We start from the raw sequence: 20,808 nt of genomic DNA on the forward strand, positions 1-20,808 counted from the left end.
AGATTGAAAATTACAATTCGAATTTCGAAATTGTTGTGCAATTTTGTTTCCGATGTTGCAACCGCACCGTCTAAGGAATCACCGCAAACTGATTCCCTGTGCCCAAGTCCCTGGACCAGACAGTGGAATTGCCCAAGTGCAGCATCCCTAAGTCGCAAAACATCGCACAATTTTATGAATGGTACGATGTTTGTTACTACTGCCGGAACATTTTGGCATTGGAACACGATTGGCGCATGCGTCTTGTGCATATGCAAGACTTATAACAGTTCCGCGGGTCAAAAGCGAGAGAGAGCAGCGACTACACGTGGTGCCCCCAACAAGTGTGATAAGCATTAAAACAAGCGCTGATAACGCCAGCACTCAAATTTCGCTTCTTGTCTAAGGTCAAGGACTCAATGTAAAGAGACATTGTATTAGCAAAATAAATTACGCTGTGTAAATTACGTACTTAGTAAAATTGTTTGAAAATCACAATATTTTTATATTACACTCTTAAACATGGAAATTTACTCTATGCCGTAGGGATACTAAATATGTAGACAACATTGCTTGCATACTATGTTCAAAATAAATCATTTTTGCAAGTTTATTCGGAAACTCAAACCGTTAAGCTATTGACAGTAAAAGGCAGTTCGCAAAGTAAATAAATGAATGTGGTATTAATTTTAATGATTGCTACTTCTGTAGATTTAAATAACAAACGATAAGTAATATAAGTTAAATAATAATTAATAAAGGCTTATCTCTGGTTGACTTTAATATACCTGTTTAAATAATACTTCGTAATGTGAAGTTCTGTTTGCAACCTCGTTTAAGTTGATATTTTAGTGGTCTCTCGTCCTCCACTATCCATAATTGAGCTTTCCGATACTTCGAGGAGAAACGGGGATAATATCAACCTCATCTTGAATGAGGGTAATTTAAATAGCAAATATTAAATCTTTGACAAAAAGGACTCGTAAATCATGCATTTAGTTGTGCTCTGTTAGGCTCGATAGACTGTCTGAGAGACAAACAAACCACTATTGCATTAATTTTTTAAAATTGTTCAAAAATTATGGAAGTTAAGTGTTTACATAATGAAAAAAAAAACATTTTCTCATTTTATAAGTATTTCTCAAGCTAAATTTTGAAAAATGAATGTAATTTTTGTAAAGAAAAGAGTTTTGCAAACGTGTAATGAAAAGTGTATATTTTCAGCCTAAAAGTATGCAATATTGAAAACTCAACAATGGATTCAACAAATTCCAGCTGTAGTTAGTTGGGCTTTGAAAGGCCTGACTAGCAATTTGGGTAGGGGAAAAGTTTTACGATTGCTATTTCGCCGTCAACCGTAGAGGTTGACGGTCTTGTTCGCAAAGTCCATTACGAGTTCAGCTATAACATAAAACATAAAAAGAACAAAAGATAAAAGTAAAAATGCAGTAGATTTTTACTATTTTCATTCGTGTTTTAAGCGTCAAATTGATCACGGTGCATATGATTTTATTCCTTGTTGTCTAATTCTCACGGAAGTTTGTATTTGCAGATTTTTCTGCTTAATTCGTGTCACCTCAACAGTGCTGGTGATTCTATTTTATTATTGAGCAGAGGTTGCCAGCAGCATTAGGACAGAAACTGCAGATCTTCATAGCACTCTTCATGAGTTTAACACATGAATGTGATAATAAAAAAAAAAAAAAGGAAAAGATTCCAAACAGAAAAGGATGATAGAATAGGAAAGCATATTAATAATGTTGTACGCGGATGTTCCTTATTCGTATTCTTTATTTCGTATTGGACGAATGTAAAATCTTTTGTGATCGAAAATATAAAGGAAACATGTTAATATATCGCGAATCAATATTAATCTTTATAGGAGTTAAAAAAGTATTTTATTAATGTCAACAGGACACCGTATAAAGAATAAAGAATTTGATCAGCGCACAAAAATATTATCATCATGATGATGTAGACATGAACTCCAGAGAATATAGGGGACGAAACTACCATTTTCTTTAAAGATATTCTAGATTTTGGTCGCCCTCTTTTATTCAAAATAGCGAATAGCAGGTTTTAAGCCTAGATATAGATATACATAGCCAATACAATATATAAGTAATAATAATATTGTTAATCTATTGTATAAATGTGAATTTTACACTGTTTGGTTTTCTTCAGAATGTTAGTTAAATTGAACTCTCAGCATATTAAGTAAATGGGTTTAATATTATAACATAAATGCATCAACAACTTTAATATTGAGCAAAAAAGCCAAAATCACATAATCTTAGTCCTTTGCGGCAGGACCTGACCAAGCAATTCACTTTACTTATCGTACTGTGACTGCTTTGCTTTAACAGCAGAATTTGCGTGGAGTATTATAATTCGCCATATCAACCGCCAATAGGCATTGAATTTTCTGCTCGAGAAAGCCAATTAACTGATGAACCACAACTGTCAGGAAATCATCAAACCGAAACTGAAGACGACGACACTGACATCGACAATTAACGGTTCCACGAATATTACACTCCCCCTAATTTTATCCAAATGGAATGGAGACCATAGCATAAAGTATTTTTGAGTTTCCAATAGTCGAAGCAACTGTTGCTTTTTTCTCAATTCGTTTTCATTTAAGTGTTCCTTTTTCACTGTTTCACCTTCAAAAGAAAATATGTTCTCCTACGAAATTATTTTTTGTACAGCCTTCATTTAATGGTAATATATGCAAATCATTCAAGAGGTATTACGAAAGTTGCAGCTAAAAAGAGCTTTACTGTGGGGATGTTCAAGAGCAGATCAGGGCTCTTGTTAGATTCTATTTAGAGAATAAATTGAAATATATATATCGCAGAAATTATTTTTGTATACGAAAGCGAAATGCTATTTTAAAGTGTATGTTATTTTCAACTGTAAAATAAAGTAAAAGTGCCGTTAATTTGTAAATCTTTGTCCTTTGACTAATTGAATGAATCAACGCACAGGCAAAGCAATAAGGACTAAGATACTTAAATTATTAAACAATACATAAAAAATGTTGATTCAAACAGAAAGTTATTTTTAAAAGAACTTCAAACAAATCTCTGAGACTTATACGTTTGGCCGCTGACGTTGATCAAGAATATATATGAAATATATATTATAGGATCGGGGATAGCTTCTTCTGACTGTTAAATAAGTATATTTTCATACAATGTAAAAATGTTACTCTTCTACTCTATGGATATACAAATATAAAGGTAAACTCAGCTCAGTTTGATCAATTGACCAAGTTTTATTTGTCTAATAAAATAATAATTAGTCTGAGCTAATTCATTTCTATTAAAAACACTTAAAATTTATTTAGAATAATTAAAACGAAAGACAGAAAGAATCCTCTTCTTAATATTTTTAGTCTAAGATATGAAAAGTTAGTTACAGATCAACCGAGTCATCTTTGTTTTCGATGACGTACCATCCAAAAATATCTATTTAAAATGCTGCTCAAGTCGAAAACATACTGTAGATCTTTAGATCAAGAATTTATTTTGAACTTGCTAGACAAAGAATACGGCTTAAGGGAATGAATACAATTAAATAATTAAATAATTGAAGAATTATACTTTATTTTTAGAAACAATTTTGAATAGGGTAATCTAATCGCTTTTTACTCTAGACACTGCCGTAATATTCATGCGTTAAGTAAGCAAATTCGGCAAACGAGATAAACAAAAATATTCTACGTAAGAAGTTTATTATACTTTTTAACCATGGGGTAAAAAGGCGTGTGGTCGACGACATATTCCTACAGGTAAGTCTTTTCGCAACGTCCAAGTGTACGAGTTATTAGATTATGTATGTATGTATAAATCGATACGAATATTCCGAGGTGTTACCCGAAGATAAAGCATATACAAAAAAATCCCGGGTGTCCAGTTCAGCAACACAAATATATTTATTTAAAGCACGTACCCAAGTCAGCTGTTTCCTGGAATGGAAAATAAATAAGATAGCTAGAGTCATGTGGTCGATTAGTAACATAAACAGAAAGCCGCCCAAACAATATATGTATGTATATATTTGTATGCATAATATCATAATAAAATTTAAGGTTATTTCAGAATTACAATTTTAAGCTTATTTAAATTAAGTTATACAAAAAAAAATTTGACTTTATACATAGAGTCTTTACTTCTCAAAGCAATGATCGACTTATGATAAAAGCCCTTTAAAAATTGCATAGACATCTTTGTTTAACTAGATTATCGTAAATGTTTTGAGATCATTTCCATTCAGGCAAACCGGGCTTATGTTTTAGACAGACTTTCTATTTATTCTATTCCATTAAATTGTCTATTGTTATTATTTTCGTTATACACTTTAATGGAATAGAACATGAATGAATGATTACAAAACATTTACGAAAATCTATCTAAAATATGAACCAAATTTGCCAAAAATTATTCTTTATTAGTTAGAATTTGCTACCATCTTCAAAAGTTTGAATGGGGTTCTGCTTGCCATAAAGTTGAATCACCCTTTTACACTGTGGCTGCCAGGTATTTCTTCTACATATCAGAAGCAAACCCTTTAATCTACTTAATGCGGTACGTTGGATAGAGTTAGTTAGTAATAAGATTCGATAACGATATTCTGCTTTTGTGTGAGACATTTACGATATATAAAGCGGCAACAGGTTTGTGAAAAATTAATATTAGATTTGCCTTAAAGTAAGCACAATGGCAACAAGAGCTTTGTATCCCACAACTTACGACGAGGAGACCAAAATTTGGAGCGGCATGAGCAGAGCTCCCTTTTTCGCTCCTGACTGCTCGGTGGGATCAGTTTTATTCAATGCCATGAAGAATTGGCCCAACCAAACTGTCTTGGTAAATATAAACAATGTAATTGAACGAGAGCTGTTTCTAATAAGTACATTTCCTGGGGCGTAGATCAACCATGAGGATGGAAGGCGGATCGCCAATGCTGAAATGCGAGCACTGGCCACACGCCTGGCCTTGTTTTTGAAGAAGGAGAAATTGACCCACAATGATGTGGTTGGCATCATTGGAGTCACAAGCACATACTTGGCACCACTGGCCGTGGGTTGTTTCTTCAATACCACTCCATTCCATGCAGTGGCTGTGAATAAAGAAGCCAGCGTCATCAAGGGACTCTATGAGCTGACAAAGCCAAAGATCATGTTTTGTGATGGTAACGACTATGAACGCATTAAGGAAGTGACCAAAGAGTGGGCCCCCAAATTTATCACGCTTACTGGCCGCGTCGAGGGCGTTCCCAGCATCGAGGATCTGCTGAATCCCACAATGCAAGAGCATTTCTATCAGTGAGTGAAGATAATAGCCATTCTTTCAAGCAATTGAATTTACATTTCTCCTTCCATTTCGCCCTTTTAGACCCGAGCCATTGGCCGTGGATGGAGATCAGACCGCTTTAATTTTGTGCTCTTCGGGCACATCGGGTCTTCCCAAAGCTGTTGCTATTTCCCACAAGCATGTGACTAGGATTGCACCGTAAGATTTACGCAATCTTTATTATTTCACATTTATAAAACTTCTTTCTTTTTAGATTTTGCAATAGCACCGATATTATATTGACCAACGCCACTCTCGACTGGGCGACAGGTTTCATCAGCTCAGCAATCGGTTTGATTTACGGTGTCCAAAAAGTCATATTCGAACGTCCATTCGAGGCTGGAGAGTTTATTGGCATGATTAAGCAATACAACGTTTCCATTCTTGTATTGAAACCTTGGCAGACTTATGAGTTGTTCAACCATCCATTGGCTACCGAAGAATCTTTGGCTAATATCAGAGTGATCTTCATAACCGGCTGCTGGCTCTCCACTAAAATCCTGCAACGCGGCCAGAGTTTGATGAAAAAATGTTTGATTGTGTCTTCATATGGAGCCACTGAGACAGGCGCAATTACGGCAAACATTGATCATAGCCATGATGATTCTCTTAATAATGTGGGTCGCATCTTTCCCGGAATGCGTATCAAGATTATCGATGAAGACGGTAACGCTCTCCCTCATAACAAAGTCGGTGAAGTGCTAATCGACATTGGTTCCAAGTGGCTGGGATACTTGGGCAGCCCTGCCGATACTGAAGCTACACTAAAGGATGGTTGGATTAATCTCGGCGATCTGGGTTACTTCGATAATGACAACAATCTGATCCTTGTGGATCGCAAGAAGGATTTGCTGAAGTACAAATCAAATCACTATTGGCCAACAGAGATCGAACAGATCATCGCGGAGTTGCCTGAGGTATTAAATGTCTGCGTCGTCGGAATTCCCGATCCCTGCATCGGAGAACTTGCTGGTGCCTTAGTCATCAAGAAGCCTGGAGCCACGATCACCGAGCAGCAGATTATCGATCATGTTGCCAAGCGAGTTGTGGTCGAGTACAAGCAATTGCATTCGGGCGTTAAGTTTGTAGACACGTTACCTTTGAACCCGAATGGAAAGATGATGCGAAACTTGGCCAAGCAAGTGTTTTTGGCATGATTAAATTAATTGAATGTAGAGTTTGTTATTAATTATAAGTTATATGTTGTTCCTTTACCCTCATTGTTCGGGTATAATAAATATTTGTTTACGTCATATCTGTACAAATGTGCCGACTCATTTAATAATTTTTTTACCAATCGTATATTTTCATTATATATATACAGCCGAGATTATATATAGTCTTATCTATCAATCCGTATGAAGGCCTATTTACTGTAGTTTATAGAGAAAGCCAAATCGGTGACATTTATCTTATACATAACATTTAATTTGGCCACTAAATAGCTATTGAAAGTAATCGAATTCCTCAAAATATTTTTTATCTATTGAATTGGAATAATGGAATAAATTGAATTTTTCAGAAATCTTATGGTATATTATTTATTATCTATATAATATATATATAATATATACCACTTATAGTTCTCGCTGATTATCACATTTTTGCACATAACAATATTACTTTTGTTAAGCATATTTGTATCCAAGCTGTGTGAAGCATGGTATCGATGCCTTCTAAATATATTTCATTATAAATTAATATAATTATTATTATTATCATTATTTCATTTGCAATATAAACGCTTAATTTTGTCACTTGGGATAAAAATATTCATACCCGCTACCTAGAGGACAGATAGAGGTATAATTTGTTAATGACGGCATATGTTTGTTTATTTGTCCGCTCACGAAAATATTGAGCGGAAAATATTCCTAACTACTTGCTTGTCATTTTAAAAGCTGTTCTAGAAATAAATTTACAGGTTCAATTGAGCCGTCTCTTCTCAATTGACCACAAATTCTGAAATGGATTGTGGTCCGGACTTTGAGCTGGCCACTTCATTAAGTTAAAATTTTGAGCAACCAACCATTCTAGCACGATTTTGGAGGTGTAAGTACATAGCTCATTAAAATTAGGAAGATGGTATTTCAAAATATCCAAATACTGGTGCTTATCGATTATTCCATTTATCCTGTGTAGTGGCTCAAGGTGAAGCAGCTGCAATCCATTATTCCACCTCCACCGTGTTTAACGGTTTGCTTGACATGTTATAGCTGCAAAGGCTCTAAGGGTCGTAGCCAGCAATAGAAGACTGCAAATAAATAATTTAGTCAGACGAATCCAAGTTCAAAAGATTCCAGTCAGATGGTAAGCAATATTGCTGGCGACGATCCGGAGAATCTTTGCATAGCTGATTAATGTACATAAAATCGTAAGGGAAACTCGACGTTACTTAAGAAAAAGGCACCATAACGCACCTCAATAGACAACGACTGAAATATAAAACAAGTTTACGAATATATGTATATTTCAATTGTGTTATCAATTTTTTATTATCCACAAATTAGTTGATTAAATGAAACAGATAAATTAACAGATTAAATGCGTATAAGTTTTGTTGATATTTAGAACACAGTGAAATCTTCATTACTTGCGCAAGTGCCCGCTTACAATAAATAATTATAAACTAAACGTATTTTTTAAAATTTTTTTTACGAAAATAGGCTTATCATTATAAATTCATTAGCCAAAGCTTCATTCAAATCATTATTTGTCAAACTATTATTTGTGCAAATTGTAGAAATTCAAGACACCCGATACAGAGACTCTGCTGTTGTGTTGGTTATCAAATGGCTTGAGCAGGAAATAATTGATATGGTCAAGCTTGTTGTAAAGCGTAAAGTTTATGAGAAGGTCACATTATTCTTAATGTTGTGGATCAATTCATTGAGAAAGACGATTGTTTTGAACACATACAATGAAAAATAGACTTTTAGATAAGATAAAAAAGAATCTTTTGTATAATAAATAGATTTGCCTGCGTCACTTTCCTAATGTGCATTTAGTGAATGGAAAAAGTGAACATATTTTTCGTTAATTTATGCACGTGTATGAACTCTGATGAAAGCAAACATTGCCAATATTCAGCATAAAGTTGGATAGCATTATCTCACTTGGCCAAGTAGACGCTATTCCCCATTGAATAATTGCTGAATGGCCGTGACTGAGCAGTAGACGATAATTATGAAATGAAGATATATTTTATATGTGATATCGATTTATTATCAATAAACTGAAACACCTGTACGCAAAACAAACTGAAAATACCATAACAATGATCAAAGTCCGTGCGAAACTACCGATTGATAATAATTGAGAATATAATAAATACTGACAAAGCATAATTCAAAACTAGTAGTAGTTCTTATTATGTACAACTAGTAAGTAAGAATCTGAAAATATTCATACAACAAAGTAGATAAACAGTTTTGATACTCGAGATGTCTGCAGAGTAAATGAACAATGGATAACAGCAAATACGAAAAAAAAGAGAAATGAAATGGCCATCAATCAATCAATGACAGCAACTTGAATTTGAAAATCTTACAATCACGTCAGGTAGACAGATCGGCAAACGCTTTGAGCGTATGCGAGACACATGGACGCTGATTGCTAATGTCAATTGAAAAGAGACTCAAGTGTCACATGCGTATTTAAAATGCCAATCAAATAGAAGCCATGGTTACCTTTGAAGGTGATGTGAGAAGACTTTTGGGTCGTAAAGGTCGTCACACGCGTTACATCTGATAATTTCCGTTCAACAATTGCAAACGCCTAAAACTATGCTGTAAATTCGTCAGCTGCAAACCACAAACAGCTAAATTGGGGGCTGGAGCTCTGGTCGCTTTGTTAAGTACGAGGGGATGCTTTATGGCAAAGTCAGCGACACATTCAGGCACAGGCACAGGCAGACTCAGGCCCAGTCGAGTGTGCTTATGTTTATGCGCATTTATTTACGACTTAAAATTTGAATAATTTACGATGGCGTCGGCCGAAGGCGAGAAATCCAGTTCAGTACACTCCCTTAGATGCTGTATTTGGCCGAGAATGTGTGTTTGCAACAAGGCCAAAAACAACGAAGAGGATTGCGTTCTCTGGAACTGTTACAAAGTCAAGCCGAAGCCCTAAAAACATGCAACTCGCCATGGAACATTGAATCTGTTTTTTTGCGAGCTAAGGCTATTGGCTCTCTGGCTATCGCCATGGCTATGCCCATTGCATTTGCGTGGGAGATGAGAACTTTGTTCAAGAACGGGCAATGTAGATGTAAGTACTAACAATACCAACTGAACAACAACAAGAACAACAACGACCTTCAACTGCAGCGACCAGATTGCGGCGAGTAACGGACAGCCGACAACCGAAAGCGGTCAGTGGACAGCGGACGGCAGACGGCGGACAACTGACGGCGGAAATGGCAACAGCAGCGAACATAAACGGAAACTCAAAATACCGCTATGAAGCGGAAGTTAAATTATTGCAATTGTGTTGGCAGCGCATTTCATAACTGTAAATTGTACGCCCTCCCTTTCCGTCACTGGCAATTGCCATTTTTAGTTGTTTATCCTGCCATAATTGTTATTGTTTGTAAATAGTACTATATAGATACATTTGCAGCCGGAGTCAATATAGATTCAAGACAAAACAACGTTATGATACAATTCCGAGCAGTGTTTTAATGAAGATTTTAAATAAGAAGTAAGAAAGTTACAGTAGAGTGTGCTAGACTGTGAACTACAATTAAATCATATTCTAAGAATATTATCAATTATTATATCAGAATATTTAAAGATTATATTTGGCATATCGATATAGTACTACATTCTAAATATAGCATACACTACAAAATATCGTAAAGATTGTCAACCAAAGCAATTGAAATAGGAGATGACTCCTTTCGCTTGTTACATTCACTTTCCTTAGGTGCAAAGTTACTTCTCTACCTCATATGTAGCTTGGATAAAAAGTGCAAAGCAAGGAATCCAAAGACAACACTGAAAACAGTCAGCCATCCATCAGATACTAACAATGGATTGACTGCATCAGTCAGCCATTTCACATATCTAATTATCCCCGGCTCAGCTCAGCTCCTCCCCAAACCCATTCAATGACGCACATAAAGAAATGTTTACATGCAATTACCGTTCTAGTGTTGGGTTGCCAACTCGAACGCCATTCACAATTGTTTATTACATTTCCAGAGATCAGGATTAAGTCGTGGATAAAGCGGAGGAAGTGGAAACGGAGAAGTAAATGCGAGAACACACACAGAGAGAGGAGTGTCTAGGTCGCATTCTTAATTGCCGTGCCTGTAATTTATCATCGGATGGCAATTTTAGCTTGGAATCTGCAGTGAAAAATGCTGCTGGCACTTACAACCACATACACAGAACATACATAGGTCTTATGTGTTTATCGTTAGTAGTCGTTGTTGGCCATGTCTGTGTTAGGAAAACATTAAACAGATCCAAACGAGCAAGGTGTACTCTAGTACTCCATTTGCGACTACTAAGTGCTTGCTAATTGAATTGTAGGGTAGTACGAATTTACTAAATGTATCATTTCAAATATGCAACAATGATACTCTAATATTGAAAGCATAATACACAGCACAAATTTACTAAATTTATCATCTCAAATATGCAGCAAAGATACTCTAATATTGAAAGCATAATAAATTCTTCATTTGAGTAGATTTTAAAGAAATTATCTGCCAATAAACTCTAATCTAGCACGAATTTAGCATTTCAAATATGCAACAATGATACTCTAATATTGAAAGCATAATTAATACTTTATTTGAGCGACTAGCTGAGTAGATTTTAAAGAAATTAGTTCGCATTAAACTCACATGGCCACTGCGAAGGCCACAAAAGTCACAATGCGCACGACTATCGCAAGTCGTATATTTATATAGCCCTTGCGCTAGCGAATTTAGACAGATTTATGGCAGGGGCATTAAATGGCATTAAGCGGCAGGCGAGCACTGTTTCCGTTTCCTTCTTTCCTTCCTCTTCTTGCCGCTTTCCGTTGCAAGCGCTGCACTTGATATTTGGGGCACTTAATTAAGAGTTCTATTTGAAATTCCCGTGTTCTGGAATTGTGCAACTAGCAGCTCGTGGATGCAGCTGCCACAGCCACTGCCAGTGCAACTGCAAGTGCAACTGCAACCGAATTTGCGATAATAAAAACACATGTTGACAGACACCGTCAGTGTCTTAGCTACTTTAGGGGCGTGCTGCGTGGGTTGTCGGAGCAGACAATTTTTAGTGCCATTTAAGCCATTTGCACATTTTCGTTTATGGTCTCTGCCATTTCATTGCTGTCTTCCTGTCAACATATCCCGCAACAGTCGTTGGTTGCCATTGCGGCTGTTGCTGTGGGCGCACCTATTAGTTTGGGACCTGGCACCGAGAGCCTCACTTCGTCTCGCCTCGAATCGCCTCGAGTTCTTGATGCTCTTTTGTTTGGCGCAAAATTGGAATGTCATAAAAGTGTGTTTGCTTATTTAAAAAATCGTAAAAGCGAGTCAGGATGAAAATAAAAAACATGCCATGCGAGGCCATCACTTGCTGTTTTTCTTGTTGTCCATGCTCACATATTTCTGATGGCCATTGTGCCTTGGCTTTAGCTTTGGCCTTACGAGCCTTCTATGTATCCTTTTGTGGCGCCCTTTCCTTTCCTATTCTGCTCTCTAGCTGCTCTCTCTCTCTCTCTCTGTCTGTTCTGACTTCCGTTTCCGGTTGCATGACTTGGCATTGTTTCATTTTGATTGTAATTTTTTATTACTTTGAAGGCACACATGCTTCTTCGAATTGTTGCTTGATTCGCAGTTGGCATTTCGCTTGTAATGAAAATCAAATGAATATTGAAAAAAATTGTTAACCTCATCGTAAAACTCTCAAGATAGAGCTAATAAAACCGACCTTAAAACCATTTAGTTAATATTTAATATTTATACGAGGGACATCAAGAAAAAAGATAAAAGTTGTATTTATGCGTGGTATTTGTCGGTCCGATTTCTAATTTTTGACAATCATTAAGATCATCGAACTGTGTCGCCAATACGTAATGTTTCTGATTGCTTAGCGTTTGACCTTTTAACCCTTTTTACACCCGGAACCCGAAAAGTTATGCTGACTTAGAGTCTGAAGTGGGTATATTTGGCCAAACAAAAAGTGAGGATACGTATATTTGAGGGACAGAAAATAAAGTCTAGAATTGTCCAATCCAAGAGGAAAGGACCTACATAACGAAGAATTCGAAAAAAGAATTGTCTGTAAATTGTGGTTTACGTAAACTAAGGTCGGGCAAAACGCATCTGCAGACTTCTTTCTTTGTTTGTTTTTAGGATTTTTTATTTCAGTCAGAGGAAAGTTTGTTTGTTTCCTGTCAATATAAACGCAACTAACTGAAAATGTGAAATTCTCAATCAAATTGCGACGTGATGTTAAATCCTTAAGTCGTACCTTTGAAATGAATTCATATATATTAAGTTAAAGCATAGCACTGCATCACTTAGTGTCCCAATTGGCAAGCTCGTCCCTTGACCTTGGCTTGGACGCCGAGCTAGACCGAGAGTTAGAGTCGCAGATGGCAGTAATTTGATTTAATCAGTGGCGCGTGGGCCAAGGACGTGAATGGTAATGAATTATTCATTTACTCGAGTTACAGTGAAAGGAAAGGATTTCAACTGCTTTCAGCTGTGGCTACGCAACCAGTTGTCTCGCTGATGCTGGCTTGAGGCAATTGGTAAATGGTTATGTTTATTTAAACAAAATCGGATTGAAGTCAATTAAATTCATTGACTTAGAGAGCTGGGTCAAAAATTCGGCATAATGAAGTAAATAAGTTTTGCAAATTAATTATTCGACAAGTATTCAAATGAAATCGTGTATTATTATATTCAACCGAATTCGAATTCAGTTTGTGAATTCACTTCACTTTACCAACAATATGACAATGTGGGCTTAAGTCAAGAGCTGGCCAACACCGTTGAGAACTGAGGTCGAAAGATACGAAAATGAATTATAAGTTTGCATGAAATCAATTTATATGGACTGCTGAACTCTGTGCCCCAACTCCACAATTTCTGCGTTGCCTGAGATATGTGCAGGGGAAGTCGGAACTGAAAGCTTTACAGCAAAAAAAAAACATTCATACAACACGTCCTTAAAGAACTTAATTAACTTTTTTTGAGTGTCGTTGTTGCTGCTGTTGTTGTTGTCGCAACCATTGGCCTTTTGGCCAGAAACGCACGTTGCCTGGGTCGTGGGTCGTAAAAAATATTCAGCAATATTTAACTGTCACATTGTGCGCCTTTTTACGTTTCAACACACACATAAACAAGCAGCGATGCGACTCTTGCAAAATATTCTCAATATTGTGACCGGAATACTGTTAACTCTGTCCCCTTCGTGGGTAGCCGCCGGACGTGATGGGTGCATGCACCTCGAGGTTCGACATATGTACGCATAATATGTCATCCGTATCAACACTTTAACATTATGAGTAACCTTTTTATCGAAATACTTCTCATCTAATTATGACAGTACAGACTGTCAGTTTAATATGAAATACGAGCATGCTGATTGCCCAAAATAACTTTTAAACGACTGTTAAAGAACCTAGACTTTAAGAGACTTGTTCACGCTAATTTTACACAGTTCTGCAATTCGATACAACAAAACATATTTGTTTGTACCAATTGACTGACTGACTGATTCATAAATTCACTTATTGAGCAATTAATATAAACTATAAGAGCTTGCACTAAAATTTTAATCATGCAATAAAATAAAGTTTTCGATTTCTCCAATCCCAATAATTCGTACATTAAAACTGGGAAGTGGAAAACAGTATCGTTCAAATATATCAATTATACCTAAAACATTCAAATATACTAAAAGCTTTTCAACACACCACTTATGTACATCAGGCCATAGAATACAAAATATACGATATTGTTAATCAATGCAACTAAGATTATATATTCTTAATCACCTATAAATTATATTAAAGCACTCTACATTCTAGCACTCCTCAACCTCTCAAAAAAAATCAATTCAAAGACGAGGTTAGGTTCCGAGAACAACATTCAGTTGTGTAAACAATTTCAAAATTCTCTAAAAATGCAACGTGAGGTTAATTTTGGTAAAACTGGTTAGTTGCATGTAAAGTATATGACATAAATATAGAACAGCGTGCACAAAAACTAACAAGTAAACAAATGATGGTAAACGGTTGCCATTCAACTCAATTTAAGGGTAATTAATCATTCAGAAAAAAATATTTAACACAACTCTGTTGAGTTCGACGATTTGCATCTCTTTTTCTAATGACTTTTTTCTATTTTTTAATTTAGTGGAAAGCACCACCGACATTCTCCTTTAACCAACATCAACAGTCCAGTCGATTCAGCCGTATCCGTGTGTTTGTTTTTCTGCATTTCTGTGCGTGTATTGTAGAGACTATAAACATATAAGAATATATAGTACGAGGGTAGGCTGATAAAAAGTCGGCCTTACAAGGAAAATACGTTTTTTTTTAAATTTTGCTCTTTTATTTCTCAACATAATCTTCTTTTAGACTTATGCACTTGGACCACCGATCCTCCAGTTTCTCAACACCTTCCATAAAATAGGATTTGTCCAGGTCCTCAAAATAGGCGTTTTTCACAGATTACCTGTTCATTTCAATGAAATTTCTTACCCCAAGCCATTTTTTTAAGTTTGGAAATAAATAACAGTCACAGGGTTCTAAATCTGGAGAATAGGGTGGATGGGGTAGAATTTCGTAGTGCAATTCACACAATTTCGACATGGCGACATAGGTTGCGCTTATTTTCCATTGTGAGCAATCGCGGCACCCATCTTGACGAAAGCTTACTCATGTGTAAAAATTCGTGTAAAATGCAATGCATTTGCAATCTCTCGCAGCTTGATTCGGCGATCATCCAATATCATTCCATGGACTTTATCCACAATTTCTGGTGTTGTCACGTCTCTGGGACGACCCGGTCGATCATCGTCAAAAATGCTTGTCCGCCAGCGTTTAAATTCAGCAGTCCAATATTTTATTGTTGAAAACGATGGAGCTTAATCCTTATAAACTTTGTCTAACTCATATCGTCGTTGGATTTCTCTTTGAAAAACAGAAATCTTATGACAGCACAATATTCGATTTTATTCATGTTGACGACAATGCAAAAGTGAATGCGCTTAAAGTCCCGCCAAAATTACCAGTGTTGATAAAACCGCATGAAACTTTCACAGTAATCAGCTGATAGATTTTTAAAAAAAAATTTTTTTTTTGTTATGCCGACTATTTATCAGCCCACCCTCGTATATATATATAGATACACCAAAGGGCATATAAATTCTTCTAGAACCGCACGTTCTTCGTTCAGAAATATTATAATAGAAATTGATTTTTTTTAATTTCCATATTATCTTAACTTTTCCGATGCATAAATTGACTTCCGATGGAAATTAGACCACCTGAAAAAAAAATATTTATTTGTTGCTTTAAGTATATGTGATTGTGCAAACCAACTGGTGCAGGGTACCTCATAGTCATGCAATCTTTACCAAAGCTTTAAACTGTTGTTTTCTTTTTTTAGATTTAGGAAAAGAATTGAACAATTTGCTCTTCACAAAAAATGTTTGATAGCGAGAGAGGATGAGAAGAGCATTGTGGCCATTGCTTTTATGTCGATATAGCAAGGCAGGATTAGAATCCTTGGATTTTGTACTTACTATATACATAAATCTGTGTGTATCTATTAAATTCTAGTATTTATTTCGGTCTACTTTTTTTTTATATGGAATACACTAAAGTGTTGTGTGTTTGGTGTTGGTCCATCAGTGTTGGGTATAGAAGTTTTACGTGTTATTTTTTGATGAAGCAACACCATTTGAACGCCATGCTGGGAATAAATAGTGGTTTTTAGTAAGGATTCTGATTCGACAGGCGGTTAGGCGGCGGCAGGACAAGTGCAACCGTTCACACGCTCCGGCATGGAAATGACGTGAATGCGTGCTGAAAAAGGATGAAAAGCAACAACTTGAAAAACATTCCATCAGCTGCAGCAGAAAGACAGAGAACAAGCGGGAGCAACATAGAGAAGGAAAAGGAGAAAGAGAAAGAGAGGGACGACAACCATAGAAATGTAAATTCTGATGCTGAAAGAGCGATCGAAGACGAGTATTGTTTACATTAATGCAAAAGCCCGAACGCATCTTCTCAACCGTCTGACCAACTTGGAGTCAATAACTCTTCATGCCAAGCTCCTCCAATTGGTGTAGTAGTACGACCTGAACCGGGTTCAGCTGCCAAACGAAGCGTAAACCAACAAAAGGTATGAAAAACCATTGACGGGGAATGTTGAATTGAAAAAATTGTAGCAACCCACCCAAAGGTCACTAAAAGAGGAAAAATGGAAAGATATGCAAATATTGGATGAGACAATCAAGTATGCAGTAATTTTTTGCATCAATTGACTTGGCCTTATACTCCAGCTCTTTCGGATTGACGAGGGGCTCTTGTGCTCTCATGAATTCGATGCCGAACTAGTGAAGAAGACTTGAAATGTTATACGAAACACGCATCTAAGGAATTTTGTATTCCTGATCAGGTCAAATAGCTTATGCTCATATTTTTTGATTCGTACTTGTTCCTTAAAACTTGGCCAAGGACAAATTTATTTAATATTTTATATAAATCTCAGCTTATCGTAATACCATATAATAGTCAAATAAATTTCAAGCAAAATTTGATACTTCTAATACTACTACTACTATTTTTTGTTCATTGGTGACAGTGAGTTCAAAGGTATTTCAAATTTATTTGATATTCAATTTAATTTAATTAATGAAGCCTCTGCATTACGTTGCTCAGAAAGTAACATTTATTTTAAAACAGTTGAGATTCCAACATAAGCTTCGCTATTTAAAGTACAACAGGAAAACCACAATGAATCTTGCAAAGATTGCTGAAAAGTTGTAAATTTCCAGTGTCCTAAGGGAAATATTTCTCTTGGCCTCTGCGAACGCATAGAAGAATTAATGAAAACTAATTACCCTTACAACTTTTTTTACATTTTCTTCGCACAATCAGTTTGAAATTCTTGCCACGGATTAAAACTGCAACCGCCATGCGACATCTGGTTTTCACTTGTTGAAATTATTTATTTCCTCTTTTACGTAAGGCAAAGCTCCTACAAGGTGAACACTTGCTGCCAATGTGAAACGTTTATAAACCGATTCATTCTCAGAGAATATTTCTTAATAGTGATTATTATTCTGATGATAATGTCGATTCCGTTTCCCGTTAAAGGAAAAGGAAAGTTATCGCTCAATAGACGCATCTTGCGAATCATACTCATGAATACGCCAGAACCACATTTTGAATGCATCGCAAGCTCAATGGATTTCAATGACTACGCAGATGCTTAAATGTAATTCACTTTTATGAGCTTTGTAAGAAATGTCCTTCGCACACTCACAGGCAGGCACTCACATGAACACATACAAATGCATTTGCGCAGTGGAGGGAAGCCATCAACATTTTTTGCACTCGAGCGCACAATTTGCAAGTAAGTCGGGTATTGTTAACCCTTTCTATAATGTGGTATTATAATTATATTGTAATACAATTGCATATATATAATATAAATAATTAGTATCTAATGCTTGAAATTCAAAATGAAACATTGGCAAAGCTCGAATTTAAGCCTTTGTCTGTTATGAACATTGTAGACGACAATTGACATGAAAACGAAGCTTATACAGCTTTCTAAATTTTGGGACATTTCCTGGACAACTTTGTCAGTTCGAAGTACTTTGTTGGATTTACGAGTACGTGCAAGGAGTTCTTGATGAGAGATACTTGTTACACAGAAAAGGGAATGAGATTACGAGCAGTGCATAAAACGAGAACATTACAAAGTTTTGTCCAAGTTAATCTGGCTATGGTATGATTATTGAAATATTTAAAGGTCGACGAGAAAGCGCCCAATAAAAGAGACTTACTTAAGGGACAATATTAATGAAAAGCAGACTTCGAGCTAACAGAAAAATTAAATAATATTTACAAGTTAATAAAGCTTTACTTAAAACATAAGTGCGATAGCATAAAATAATCATAAACTTGCAGTAAAAGGCCGTCACGCCAAAATGTCACAGTCTTAGAAATTTATTTATGATCTTGGCACCCCACTGAGGTGCACATGCTTTGGTTCGTTGGGGATGTTTGAGAATCCCTCTTCATGCCTGCTCATAATAGTCATCTGTGCTAATGACTTGGTCACTTATTTGTTGTGTGAAAAATCACTGGCATAATATAGTCGCAGAGGCAGCAACTGCCACGCCCACAGCCATTTGTCTTGAACAGTCAGGGGCATAAAACTGTTGACATGTCATTTGTCATATTCACACGCTTCCTCCTACCTCAGTTGTGCCCCGTCCCCGGGGAATATTGTTGTGTTGCACTTGTGCGAATCTGAATTCAGGTAAATTAAATGGATAATATGGCACAAAGTAAGTGTATAGCAAGGAGACTAGAGAACTCTGTGAGATATAAATTAAAAGTAAGCCTTTTCGATGTCAGTTTAGTATTTCAACAAAATTCAGATATGAACAATTTACGAAATCTTCGAGTTGGTAGAGCTCCGTTCGGCCAATGGTTGCGTTGCTATACCAAAGGATGTGATGAATCCAAGAAATGTACAAAGCTCCGATCGAAATCTATGTGCGGAGACCAACAAAAGAAAGACCAACCAAAGAAAAACCAACCAAAGGGAAATCCAAAAAAGACAGACCAACCAAAGGGAGTCCAACAAAAGAAGGCCAATAAAAAAGAAACCAATAACGAAGTAAAAAAGATAACTTTGATCGAGGGACAGGGTGTGGGATGTGAGTTGATTCAATCGCTGAAGACAGTGTTTGATGCTGCCAAAGTGCCCATCGAATGGGAATCCTTCCCAGACGAACCAAGCAGCCATAAGGTCTCAAAGGAGCTCTTAGACTCATTGAGACGAAATAAAGTCGGAATCAAAGGCCCTATCGAAGATCCGCTATGGATGAAAGATCTACGCAAACAGTTCGATCTCTTTGCCTACACCGCCGTTTGCCGCAACATGGAGGGTCAAGATAATCCTTATGGTAAATTAAATTGTGTTATTATACGCGATATGATGGAGGGCGAGTATTCGGGCATTGAGCACGATGTCGTCCCAGGAGTTCTGCAGTCTATCAAAATAAGCACTGCTGCCGGAGCGGAACGCATTGCGAAGTACGTTTTTGATTATGCGAACGAATTCGATCGCAAAAAAATCACCGTGGCTCACAAGGCAAACATAATGCGGATGACCGACGGAAACTTCTTGAAGCATATGCGAAAGGAGGCAATCAAACACATGCCAGATCGACTCTTCGAGGAGCGTTACATGGACACAGCTTGCTTAAATCTCATCATGAAGCCGGAAACCAACGATGTACTCGTATCGTCCAGTATGTATGGCGATGTACTGGTTATGATGGCTTCAAGCATCACGGGTAGCAAAGCAATGTGCCCCGGATACGGTGTCAGTCCCCATGGACGTCTCTACGACACTCTAAATAAGGTGGGCGAAGAGGTGGCTGGCAAAGATCAAATTAATCCTACTGGCATGCTTTTCTCCGGAGTTCTAATGCTACGCAGAATTGGCCTTATCGATCAGGCAATGTCTATTTCCTGTGCTATCAAAAGTGTTTACAAGGACACCGATATGCGCACTAAAGATATTGGTGGCAAAGCCAAGTGTTCTGAATTCACTAAGGCCGTGTGTGATTTTATTGCAAAACAGTAATGATATATGAATGTCGGACCGAAAGAAGTTTTAATTGATATTCGAATTTCGTTCATTTTAGATATTAATCGAAATTTCTTTCAATAAAATTTGATAATGTACATCTAGAAATATTAATCAATTATCAGCGATCTTCAGATAATTATAATACGAAAAAATACCCTTTTTGTTTACCAAGAAAAATCACTAAATTTTAACTCCAGAGGGAAGTTCACGAACGAACGAACAAAATTACCTATATCTTCTTTTTATCTGTTCAATTTTGTTCATTAGTTTATGTTTGTTCCTTTTTTTTGCGATTTGTTGTCACATTAAGAAAACTGAGTAGTCTTTTCTTATAAAAAATAATATACTTCAAATTCATAAAACCAAAGGGAGTCTAAAAATGTAGAACACAAAACTTAAAAATATATCTATATCAAAATCTACGACGAATATGACAATGAATATGTTAGGAACACCATCCGACGAATGAATCAAAAGACTTAGTTCACTGATCAAACAAAACCCTATTCAGTAAATTGAACAAAGTTTACACAGGACTATAGTCCACGCTATACGTGAAAGTTATTGAAACTACAATTTTTTGCACGGGGAATGTGAATAGAAAACCAAAAG

At 36.4% G+C, this 20,808-nt stretch overlaps 2 protein-coding genes across 2 annotated transcripts; both read left to right on the top strand.

The window, feature by feature from the left end:
* Nucleotides 1-4,695: 4,695 nt before the first annotated feature.
* Nucleotides 4,696-6,604, top strand: LOC132791149 (luciferin 4-monooxygenase). The gene is made up of 4 exons (XM_060799963.1): nt 4,696-4,853; nt 4,917-5,311; nt 5,382-5,498; nt 5,554-6,604. Exons 1-4 carry the CDS (start codon nt 4,704-4,706, stop codon nt 6,494-6,496), a joined length of 1,605 nt encoding a protein of 534 aa, XP_060655946.1. The 5' UTR covers nt 4,696-4,703; the 3' UTR covers nt 6,497-6,604.
* A 12,309-nt stretch (nt 6,605-18,913) lies between these two features.
* Nucleotides 18,914-20,291, top strand: LOC132792922 (isocitrate dehydrogenase [NAD] subunit alpha, mitochondrial). The gene has a single exon (XM_060802458.1). The coding sequence runs from the start codon at nt 18,976-18,978 to the stop codon at nt 20,188-20,190; it is 1,215 nt and encodes a 404-aa protein (XP_060658441.1). The 5' UTR covers nt 18,914-18,975; the 3' UTR covers nt 20,191-20,291.
* The last annotated feature ends 517 nt before the right edge of the window (nt 20,292-20,808 follow it).

The sequence above is a fragment of the Drosophila nasuta genome, chromosome 3 (genome assembly GCF_023558535.2).
Source record: "Drosophila nasuta strain 15112-1781.00 chromosome 3, ASM2355853v1, whole genome shotgun sequence".
Taxonomy (NCBI): domain Eukaryota; kingdom Metazoa; phylum Arthropoda; class Insecta; order Diptera; family Drosophilidae; genus Drosophila; species Drosophila nasuta.

Coding starts and splice junctions, on each gene's coding strand:
- LOC132791149 (XM_060799963.1), top strand. CDS start 4,704: ATGGCAACAAGAGCTTTGTATCCCACAACTTACGACGAGGAGACCAAA. Junction 4,854..4,916: donor GGCCCAACCAAACTGTCTTG/GTAAATATAAAC, acceptor CCTGGGGCGTAG/ATCAACCATGAGGATGGAAG. Junction 5,499..5,553: donor CATGTGACTAGGATTGCACC/GTAAGATTTACG, acceptor CTTTCTTTTTAG/ATTTTGCAATAGCACCGATA.
- LOC132792922 (XM_060802458.1), top strand. CDS start 18,976: ATGAACAATTTACGAAATCTTCGAGTTGGTAGAGCTCCGTTCGGCCAA.